Raw genomic sequence first — 11,847 nt, 5'->3', positions numbered from 1 at the left:
ACGAGTACTAGCTTAATAACTTTACTTAGGTTTACGTTAATTACTTAAGGTAAGTATGTAAACAATATATATATATATATATATATATATATATATATATTTATTTGATTAGTAAAGGTGGTTTTTTGTAATAGAATGAATAATGGTTTAATCATGTTTATTTTGAGGTAGTTCTAATTGGGGTAAGAATGAAAATTTTTGCTAAATTAGTTTTTTTACCACTAGTGAGACAGTTTTAAAATGAAATAAAAGCACAGTTTTCAAAAAATACTGTTTTTATTTTGGATGATTCATGAATTATATTGTTAACATGAAATCTTGTTGCATTATATTGCTTATAATTTTTCTTTTTGTTTTGAACTAGACTGTTTTTGTTCTTTTTTAGTTTTTCCTTCATGACCGCCTACCCAGGTGGTAGATGTTTTTTAATTTGAAAAGATGAGCTAAATTCTGTAACATGCATCGTCATTGGAAAATGATAAAGGAAAACTAAAGTTGTTTATAAATAATCAAACCATTTTTTATTATCATTGATGTGTTTTCAGTTGTATAAGCAATGTAAAAGCATTTCTATTGTGTTTCTTCAAATATAGAGAAAGAACTGTTAAATAATGCCAAAAAATAGGTTAAAAGCTAGTGTTATTGGTTACACAAAATGATGGTATGTCATAGCTGAGGTCAGGAAGCTAGTTAAATGTACTTTTTCATGTCTCATTCTGATTAAATATATAAAAGTTAGTGAAGGAAGCTAAGAAATACATTTTTTTAGAATCAATGTGGTTTTTAAATTTGGTAAGGTTTTTCATTTGAACATGATTTATAAATGCCATTTGCTTTGCAACTATCCATAATTCGTCTGTACAATAGAATGGATGAAATTAACCTGGTATTCAAATTATATATTTTGGTTATAATGATCAAGCAAAAAATACAGATATCACTATTTTCATTTGGAAATTTTTTCTAGATCACTTTGCATCATTGCATAAGAATAAGTAGTAAGTGGTGTTAAAATTTTTAGTAAGTTATAATTGGGATTGATTTTTTGTATATTTATGTGCTCAGAAAGTGTTAGGCTTAAGCTGAAATTGGGGTTGATTTTAGTGTATTTTATGGGCTCACGATAAGTGATAAGTGTTGTATTTTTTATATAGTCTGTAAACAGAACTTGCATACTAGTACATGTATTTTGAAAATGAATGTTTGAGTACAGTTTGAACATCCTTACATAACTGACATTAAGGACTGCTTAAATATTAATAATTCCATAATACAAGATATTGTTATTATTTCATTAAGTTTTTATTATTTGTGGTATCAATGTATCTAGCTTATTTTCTGAGCAGTGACTGTTATTTCCAGTGGGTGATAGATAGTGCTGCTACTGGAGATTGGCATGTTGGTTGTCAGCCCGATAAAAGAGCTAGAAATTGTATGAAGAAATATGGAATTGAAATGAACCACAAGGCTAGGCTGGTAAGTTAAAAATTATGTACAAATGAAAGCTTTGTTTGGATTTTTTCTTTATTATATATATATATATATATAGTTACTGCTTTTAATTATATTTGTATGTAATATTTTTTTAGTCCTATCTGCTTGAAAAGAGGAATGGGTGAACAATTTACCATTTTGGTTTAGGTAGATTGGTTGCAATGTTGTTGCCATATTTTTCTAATGGTGCCATATTTTCGTAACTCTTTTATGCATATAATTGGCTGTGACACATTATTTTTATTTATTTAATTTTTGTAATGATTTTTGAATTTATTGACCTATTGTTTTTGCTACTACTAGCTGTAAAATATGTAGGTAACTTGATGATGTACTTGTAAATTTGTTAAATTATACACTGCTGTTAATTTATTCTATGAAAATGTCCTGATTTTATGAGTAATGGAATGTTTGGCTAAATTGGCTTTTGTCTTGTGGATTTTAATACCATAATTATGGGTGTAGCATAAAAAATGCATGGTAGTGCAACTACACCACTGACTTTTAAGGAATTTTATGTTGTGTACTACCAATAATTTTATGCCTGTTTACAATGCTATATCATTACTCCCACATTTGAACTCTTGCAACTATGAAAGTTTCTCTTTGTGTTACTATTAGTCTTATGTGTGTATTTTTTGGAACCATCACTGGCTGAGATAGTAGTCTTGGGCAATTTAAAAGCAGATTTGTGTAAAAAAATATTAGTTTCATGTGAACATATTGGAAGTTAAAGAAAATCTCAGGTTTAATTTTAGAGTATATTAAATCGTTCGACACCTTTCTGGGGCATAAGAAATCCCTAGCTCTCAGCTTGTTTCATTATGGACAACTAATTTTATAATGCTTTAACAACTTATGGAATTATCCTGTTGCTCCTCCCCTTCTGTTAAGGTTGTGCTCTTATAATACCAAAAATCAGGTTTTGCTACTTGTGATGGGCACAGCACAAATTTGTGCAGCTTTGTGCTTAATAACAAAAAATATACTTTGCCCCTGACTATTATTCTTTTTGTTTCTCAGACATTTGAATATGAAAAGTGTAATCTTTTTTTGTTTTGATAATATTATAAACATCTAGAAAAATTGAAAGGTTGTACAGATTTTTTTTAAAGCAGTGATTTGTCAAGCCATAAATTTACTCATTAAGCAAAAACAATGGTTACTAAAGAACAGTAAACATTTGTAAATTATTATTAATGTCAGAAGTATCATTTAATTTATAATAGCTAAGTTCTACAAATCCTACTAAAAATATGAATATAAAATGGACCTCATTAGTGATTCCACAGTTAAAGATGTATAACATTCAGACTAGCCAGGATGTTAAATCCCACAAACCCCACATCGTTACGTATGTAGTGTCTTTTATCAATTTAGTGGTAATTAATAATGAGTTAAGATTATGCTCAATCTGTTTGTCTGCAGTCAGAATCAGGTTGTCCCTAAATGTGTAGCAGACTAAATTGTTTAAATGATATAGAAGTTTTCTTTTGATTTTTCATTTTAAATTTGTAATTTCAGCTTTTTGCTTTATCATTTTAGGTGTATGAAGACGACTTTAACAACTTTGACTATGTGTTTGGTATGGATGAAAATAACATCAAGTAAGATCAAATAATGTGAAACGTTTTCCCTGTAGTGGTGTCATTTAATAACCAGGGGATAAAACATTTTAATGTTTGTTAACTTCTAGAAATCTCATGCATTTTACATTGCTTTTATTAAACCTTCATTGTTTATTGTTAATAAGAATTGTAATTCTGCATGAATATATATTATGATGTTAACTGATTAAATGTATACCATGTTAATATCTGTTTTTTTTTTTTAGTCGATTTAAAAGAAATAGCTCCTAGATCGTATACAGCAAAGCTTGAATTGCTTGGAAAATATGATCCTGAGGGTGAGCTAATTATTGAAGATCCATATTATGTAAGTACTGAAGGCCGTAGTGCTGTTATACAAGCTTAAGGTAGATCCCTTCATGGTTTTGTTTATGTCATTCTAATCGACATGTAAACAAACCAAAGTTTATGTTGCTCTTTTTAGTTTTATTACTCTGTCTAGAAAGCATTAACATATAACATCAAAGAAAACTAAGAAAGGAGACTATTTCATCTGATGATACTGCTTTAACATCAGATTCTATGAATATCACTTTTTAAGCTGCTGTTAGAACCACAGACAGAAAAACTATTTCATGAAGTTTAAATTGGATAATGATAAGAGTGTGCTTTTATTGACATTCACCATGATTTATGGGTTAATGTTAGGAGTTGAAGTAAAGGCTAGGAAAAATGGTTAACCTTTTCTGTTATGAAAATTAACAATTCCAAAACATACCTACCACCACTGCCACTTATAGCTAACCATTCCTCGATGTTGGCTTTGCCTACTGAAGCATTGGTCTCGCATGCTCCATCAACAGTTTTTTATACCCCACTTAAATGCCTGTGCCAATATTTAATTGCAAATCCCTTACCCATGTCAATGTACCCTCTATCCTGGTAATGCATATAAGCACCTCACTCAGATAATGTGATCACGGTTTTCTCTGATGAAGTGCTGTGTGTCGTTCCGTTATAGATTGTGATTTTTGCATCACCTTGTGAGTTTGTTTAATTCTAATGTAAAACAACAATAACAAAAAAATTGGACATGATATTTGTGGGTATGAATTCCCGTATTACCGTTATCAGTACAGCAGCTAAGACATACATTTGGCCGGGGTGTGTTTTCTCCTGGGGCTTCTGAAGTTTCTTCTTTTTTATTGATTCTGGTTATTCTGGGGAGAATTTGGACTCTGTTTTTCTGATGCCTTTCTTTACTACGTCAGCTTCTCAGAAGTCCAATTTGGATCAATCATCTCCCACTCCTTTTCTTCAATTAGTTACTTGGGTTTGTGAGATTTTGGGATTTTCTCTGTACCCTTTTAGTCTACTCCTCTCTTGTTGGTGGAAAGGTCGGGAAGGAGGGACTATTTAGTTTTTCCTCTTTCACCTGATATTCCTAGTTCATGCTGGGAGAGTTATTGCTTTATTATGTGATGGGATAGATAGACTTTGTATACTCATATGTCTATATGCATGGTTTGGGTTTCCACTTCCTGATGGACGTATATTTTGATTCCACAGACTAAAATTGTTTTTTTTTTTATATGTGGGCTCCAGGATGGTTCATATAATCACTTTGAACTGATCATATTTTCTTATGTTTGTTTGATTCTCACTCTTGCTCCATGATGTTTCTTCCCCCTAAATTGTTGACAGCCTATCAATGGTTCGCACATAAATTTGCGAACAAATGAGGTCTTCTACTGACTCTGATTTTTTTGGGATGAGGACACATGCTATCCCTTCAGTAGTTGCACTGCAACTAATGGATCTTGAACTTCAATCCACTGGATCTTCCAGTCTCTTTCATCAGGAGCAATATCTTAATTTTGAGTGGTGGTTGGTTTGGATCAACCCTACAATTAGTATGTATGTCTCTCTCTTTATATATATGTATGTATATATGTTTGTGTCTGGGTGTAAGTGTATATTGCCCCTCTGTCCTGAGTGTATCTCTTCACAGATATTTCACTTCAGGGATGAGGCATTCATATAATAGGTCAGCTAATCCAGGGTATATGAATGAAGTATGAATTTTCATTCTGCATCAATAATTTAGATCTTTTTTGCTGTCCAACAGGCACTATTGCAAGGTCTAGATCTCTTGTAGAGGAACATCCTCATGAGACATTTCATCAATTCCACAATGGTTTCTTAAATTTCTTGTCATGGAGATGTGTTCTTGTTGCTGTTGTTTTCGAAATTTAGTTCTCTCTCATATTATCCTCCTGGCTTGCCATTTTCCTGAGGTAATGAATTTCTTAGCAGATTGTCAGTCTAAGCCCTCACTTTCTCCTGATCAAATGGATTTTCTGTTGTGAGGTTTTCCAATAGCTTTTGCCACTCATTGACACTCTCAACTACAAGCTTTGGAGTCTCCAGAACCTCATCCTCAGGCTTGGATGGTAGATGAATTCAGTTCTGCTTGGATGGGATTACACATCTATGCCTTTCCCCCAGTTCATCTGTTACTCAGAGTTCTGGTTATGTTTCAATTCTCTACTTGTGAGCTGTTGCTAGCCCCAGATTGGCCAGCCTAACCATGATTTCCTCTTCTGCAGTATCATCAAGTGAGTCCACCTCTGCATCTTCCTCTTTGGCTATCTTTATTGAAGCATCTTCAATCCCATGTTCTACATCAAGACATTTCCAAGCTCATTGGGGTTTAATGTCTAAAGTTGCCTGAGGTGTGCCTCACAAGGAGTTTGCACACACTTTATCAAACATGCTTATCATATCTTGTTTTGACCTGGTTTTTTACTTGGGTCTAGCTTTGTCTCCTGTTCTTTAAGTCAGACAACTTTTTCAACTACTCTTAGTTATTCTAAACATCTGAAGGTTTTGGAATCCCCCGTGCTATCCAGCCTTCTTCCCAAACAGCCTTTTCAATAACTTAACCTGGATATTAGGGTGGTATTACATGCCTTGTCTCGACAACCATTCAAGCCTTTAGAGTTGTGTACCATAAATCATCCATTCCTTTTTATGGGTAGTTTTGTTGCTGCTGGCATACTGATGTCATAGGTTGGAGTTGTTAGCATGTTTGTAGGACTCTTTTATCTCTCCCCTTAGGCCCTGCTATACCCTGATAGTCTCTGGTAACCAGGAAAAGGGATACATCCCTCTCAACAATTTATTTCTCACCTTTGCAATTGATTAATGATCATTTGTTTTGTCCTGTCAGGCCCAGAGGTGTTATGTGGCTCAGTCTAAGTCATTTTGTGGTGATAGTCTCGACTCTGTATTTATTGGGATCCTTCGGTTTCTCAAGATTTATCTGTTTCCTTAGAGGTGGCTTTGTAAATATTCATATTGCATATTCTGAATTTTACAAGTGAGGAATCTTTTGAGAGTTACATCTCATCAGATTCAGCACATTTGTGTCTTTTGCTTTCCATTTCATTTATCCACTAGGGGGCATTTTACGGGTCAGTATGTGGACTTCACCCAATGCTTTTCTCTCACATTCTTTACATGATCTGGGGATTTTCCACTACTCCCCATGGCCATTTTAACAACATCTGTTAGATTATAAGAAAGAGGGTGTATTTTTGCCATCATCTTGTCTCTTTATTTTCCAGGGTCCCTTACATCTTGCTTTCACCGGATCCCGCTCTGTGGCGAGTATTGCCCAGACAGGTGTGCTTTTATAAATCCAATTCTACAATAGCCACAAATTTGGCTATACTTACTTCTGGTTGCAACAGGCTTTGTTGAAATGAGGTGTTCAATAAGACCACAAGGTGCTTACCAGATGGTATTACCATATTATCATGAACTACCACTCATGGACTATCATGAGTAAAGCTAAAGGGAATTCTGCCTCTCTCTGCCGATCATCAGATTGAATAAATCAGGGTTGGTTTGATTTTAAAAATTTAGGGAACTTGGTTCACCTATTACACTGTTTCCAGAGCACTTCTTCAGAATTCCCCAACATAATTACCCCCCAGATTCTACTAGTGGAGCTAGGGGGTCCTTGCCACACCCAGTTTCCAGTCACTGGGTTTGTGGACAGAGGCTTTTCCTCCAGAGTGTTAGAGTGTGTTCCTCCAGAAGGCAAAGTTGGGGGCCCACCTTCCTGGTTCTCTGGATGTTTTCTCCAGATGTAGCTATCCAGTTGGTGTGTGCAATATATTAAACAGACATTGATCAAGGAAGGAGGTCCACTATCTCCTCATAATTCTGAATGCAAAGTGATCCCATCCTAGGTCCTTGGTTGAGCACAGTGTTCCACATCCTCTCCATAATTCTGGGTGCAAGTGGAATGCTCCTTGACCAATCGGTTGGGGAGTGAGGATGAATGTTCATAATTACAGACCAGATGAGTTCTATTCCTTTGGTTGAGTAATGCATACATGATCCTGTCTTTTCGAGCCTGGGGTAATGCCTTTCAGACTTCTTCAGGTGGAAGAGAAAGTTTGTCCTCTTCAGTATTGCTTCCTCTCTCATCGTAATTCCGGTGGCTCGGAATGCATCACTCTATGGCTACAGGTTGGGATCAAATCACAAGTATATCTTTATATAATATAAATTGTGGTCCAATTGCCCTGGTCAACAATGTGGGATATATGGACCAAGACCCCTTAATTCCAACCCAGAGTTGTGGAACCTCGGCTATCTGGTTGGGGCTGGCCTATAATGAATACTCATGTACTATTCCACTCATGATGCAGGTACTAAGTTCCGGGTGAAGAGCATACCTGTTCTATTCGGATGCTTTCTGTATGGATGATGCCTGCACTGGCCTCTCCACCTTTTCAATGTGAGATTCTAGCTTATATACATTACCAGGATAAAGGGTGCATTGACATGGGTAAGGGATTTGCAATTAGATATTGCCAAGGACATTTAAGTGGGATATAAAAACTGTAGATGGAGCATGCAAGACCAATGCTTAGATAGGTACATCCAATGTCAAGGAATAGTTAGCTATAAGTGGCAGTGGAGATAAGTATGTTTTGGAAGTTAACATTTTCCTAAACTGAAAATGTATTTCCAATGATACTTACTTCTGCTGACACTCCCCCGCCCTTTCTCCCTACTAAGAGCCGATGTGTTAGTGACTGGGATGATGTAAGTCTAGAAAAAGTGATTACATTATCTGATTAAAGAGATTACACATAGAACAAGAAAAAAGATGCATTGATGTGGGTGGAGGGATCTGCAAATTAGATATTGCTAGGGGCATTTAAGTGGGGGTATAAAAGACTGGAGCATGCGGGACCAATGCTTAGATAAGTAAAGCCAACATTGAGGAATAGCTAGCTATAAGTGTCAGCGGAGGTAAGTATTATTGGGAAATACATTTTCAGTTTAGGAAAATGTTTACTTCCATCCCAGTTAAAAGCACTTTGACAGTTTGCTTATTCCAATTTTCCTAATAATTTTTTTATGTTTTTTTTCTTTTTAACTGAATAAAATAATATGTTGAATGTATAATTTTTATAAACAAGCTTCATTGTTTTTTCCTAAATAAGTGATCAATGAATACGAGTTACATGACATTTGGAAGAAAGGATTTATGTTCAAATATGTTTTTGATACTTAAGGTCATGACAAGGTCAGCTAGTTATTTAATTAATTAAGAACAGTTGCTTGATATATTTATAAAAGGATAAATTACAGGATAAAAACAGGTTTTAAGGACAATATTCAAATTTTCAACACTTCTATTGAACAGTAATGATTCTAAAAATTAAGGCATTTTGATTATTTATAATAGGAGTAGACCATATGTGACACTGTTTAACATTTTCACTAGATATTGCTGCTTAGAGTATTAAAATTGATAGTACTATCCATCGAAATACAACCTTTCCTGGTGACCAATCTTTTCTTAAGAGTAACTGTATTGCAAATGTTAAGCTTTCCATTGATTTGAATGACTGTTGTCGAAGTAATTATAAACTGTGTGCAGTATTAAAACTTTCACTACTCAGTAATTTTATTCAAGGTTACATATTCATAGCTGCACTTCAGATATATAAAACAATAGTATTTATTTATCTTATGAAATTTTTTTTGTTTAGGAAAATAATTATCATAAGATCATATCACTTTTAGGCCCATTAGAAATGGTATAAGTCTAAAATCTGGTGTTCATCTATACACCTCATACCAGTAAGATTAAGATAAATACACGTATGGACATCCTTAAGTTTTTCATAAAAATATTTTGTGAAAATATTTGTTAATTTTGTAATTTTACATAGGCTTATAACATTAACTGGTTTCCACATAAGTAATATTACATTCATGTTAACAAAAATACAGTGTATTGGTTAGCGTACCATTAGAATCACTGGCTTGAATATCAAGCTTAGCATATGTTTTTGATAATGTATTGTAAATAACATTGGATTCTTGTATATGTTGAAATGTTTTCCATTTTATTTTTTTGCTTGCTTAATTTATGTGTGATTTCCACTGATAATTTCACTTGCAGTTTATTTATCAGTGCTATAAGTAGGTACAAGGTTTTATAAACATGAGTTAACTTAAAATTGTGTTCAGGGATAAACTTTTGAGATTTGTAGATTTAAAAAGAATGTGCAAGCTAATCTGGAATCTGGAAAAATATAATTTAGTGAAAAAACATTGAATGATATCTTTTTGTTAATAGCCTTGCCAGAGATGCAAGTAATTTATGTAAAAATTAAAAAGTATAACATGTATGCAAGTTCGGTATGTTTTAGCACTCATTCTTAATTGCAAAAGCATGATATAACATGCATACATCAATTATTAGTTGATAATCATATATCACAACTTTTGCGATGCAAATATGTATCAATCTAGTAAAGTTTCCAGCAGTAGCACTGATCTAATGTCATTACCAGACATTAACTAACAAATTGGCCAAACTAAAAATACTGTCACTTTTCTGTGTATTTAGCACACCTTGTGTAGTAATCACAGTAAAGGTGAAAAGTTTGTTCAGTATTATGAGGACACTTGGTAACCTGAACAAGCTACAGAAAAATGTCAGTAGAAAAAGAAAAAAATATATATATGTATGAAATTAGCCTTAGCTTGAGTTACTCTGTAATAATTTCAGTAAAACACTGAGATAAAAAAAAAGAAAGATTGGTTACAGGTAATATGAAGAAACTTTTAGATATAATTAAACATTTTAGGCAGTTTTAGTGTCTATTGTAAAGTACCATATCAGCTTGAGAAGTTTGTGAAGATAACATTTAGTTGTTTTTTTTTCATGTGTTTTGTATTTTTGTTTGTTTTAACCTCAATGTAAAATAGTAAAAATATATAATTTGTAATAGACACACACACCATGTGCGTGTATGTATATTAGTGTCTATATATATGAGTACAATGAACATCCATCATTATGTTGCTAAAAAATAATTTGTTTTTATCAATTAAAAAAATTAATGTGATGCATTACTTTTTTATAAAAGTAACTGAACTATGATGGTATACTTTTGTAGTCTTTATAATGTTCCTATAGCTCATTATTTGCACCTTTGTGCTTAATAGATAAAAACTACTTATGTGCAGTGTGAAAGCTAATATTCATAGTACAGCTGCATATTTGTTTTACCGTAATAGAGTAGATTTCATAACGTGTTAGCTTCATATGGTGTTAACCCTCTCCAGACATGTCACGGGTCAAAGGCCATGTCATCGTGTTTGTTGACTCGCATTCAAAATTTTACTGAACTATTATTTCATGAATTTAAGTCAATAAGTTTGGTATCAAACTGTAGATAATAATTCAAATTTTAGTATTATACATTATTTAAATCCTTAATTTAAAAGTAAATATTAAAAAAAAACAGTTAAACATTGATTTTTGTGTGTCACGTGGTATGTTGAATGCAGCACTGGTTCAAAATTAGATGTTTTTGATGTCAAAATACTAAGTCTATAGTTTTGTACAAATTGAGAACTCAAATTACCAATATTGACAAGCTAGAATATAAAATAAGAACCTCATATCATTTCTATTTGCTAAGATATCACTTGTGTACTTATTAAAAAACACAGTAGCCCCGCTCATCTCTTTCCTTTTTGGAAATAATTCCTTATATACACTTAATTCAATATATGACACGTGAATAACCAATCGAAAGCTCAGAATGTCCCCCTTGTGGCTTTCTCAGCCGTTTTCATGTGTTAGGATGCCATCTCATTCTTTCGAACCGAGATTTCATGGAGGTAAGTTGTGTCTTTAGTCTGCTCGAAATTTCATATTTTTTTAGACCCAAATGCAGCTTAGTTACTAAGCTTGATAAATTATTGTGGAATTCTATGGTATTGATGTAGTAATTTATGATTTTTGGTTATTCAACTAAATAAAACCTAAAAATAAATTATTAGTTTCATATCCTCCACATGCAAAATTTTAATAGGTTTATCAAACTATGTCAAGCAGAAACCAAGTACAAAGGTCGTAACTAGAAGAGATAATTGTTTGCTTTACTTCTTTATTTACTGCTCTATTTTTTAAGAAAAATAAGTTTAAGAACTTATTTCTAAATAGTAATAATCTATATATATGTAATGTATAATAATGGAAATGTGACTGTATTTTACAAGATACGAGTCTACTAAAACACAGCCAAAACAGGTCACTTTGTAGTGACTAAGGGTCAGTTTTATATTATTGGATACAGTAACATGAGAGCATGTGTGCCATGTCATTGTAATTTCTGTATTGTTAGCCAGGCATAGTTGAAAGGTGAATATAATAAAGAATAATAAATATATATAA

The 11,847-nt window shown here is 33.0% G+C and overlaps 1 protein-coding gene across 2 annotated transcripts in view; it reads left to right on the top strand.

Moving 5' to 3' along the window:
- Positions 1 to 11,847, top strand: part of LOC106470960 (low molecular weight phosphotyrosine protein phosphatase-like) — a 28,579-nt gene that overhangs the window by 12,037 nt on the left and 4,695 nt on the right. For both annotated transcript variants that reach the window (XM_013931544.2, XM_022400367.1), the window contains exons 3-5: positions 1,363 to 1,476; positions 3,040 to 3,101; positions 3,330 to 3,429. In XM_013931544.2, coding sequence (XP_013786998.1) covers positions 1,363 to 1,476; positions 3,040 to 3,101; positions 3,330 to 3,429 — 276 coding nt within the window. The remainder of the gene's footprint in view (positions 1 to 1,362; positions 1,477 to 3,039; positions 3,102 to 3,329; positions 3,430 to 11,847) is intronic.

This window comes from Limulus polyphemus, unplaced genomic scaffold (genome assembly GCF_000517525.1).
Source record: "Limulus polyphemus unplaced genomic scaffold, Limulus_polyphemus-2.1.2 Scaffold108, whole genome shotgun sequence".
NCBI lineage: Eukaryota > Metazoa > Arthropoda > Merostomata > Xiphosura > Limulidae > Limulus > Limulus polyphemus.
This window is presented reverse-complemented; position numbering and strand designations above follow the sequence as displayed.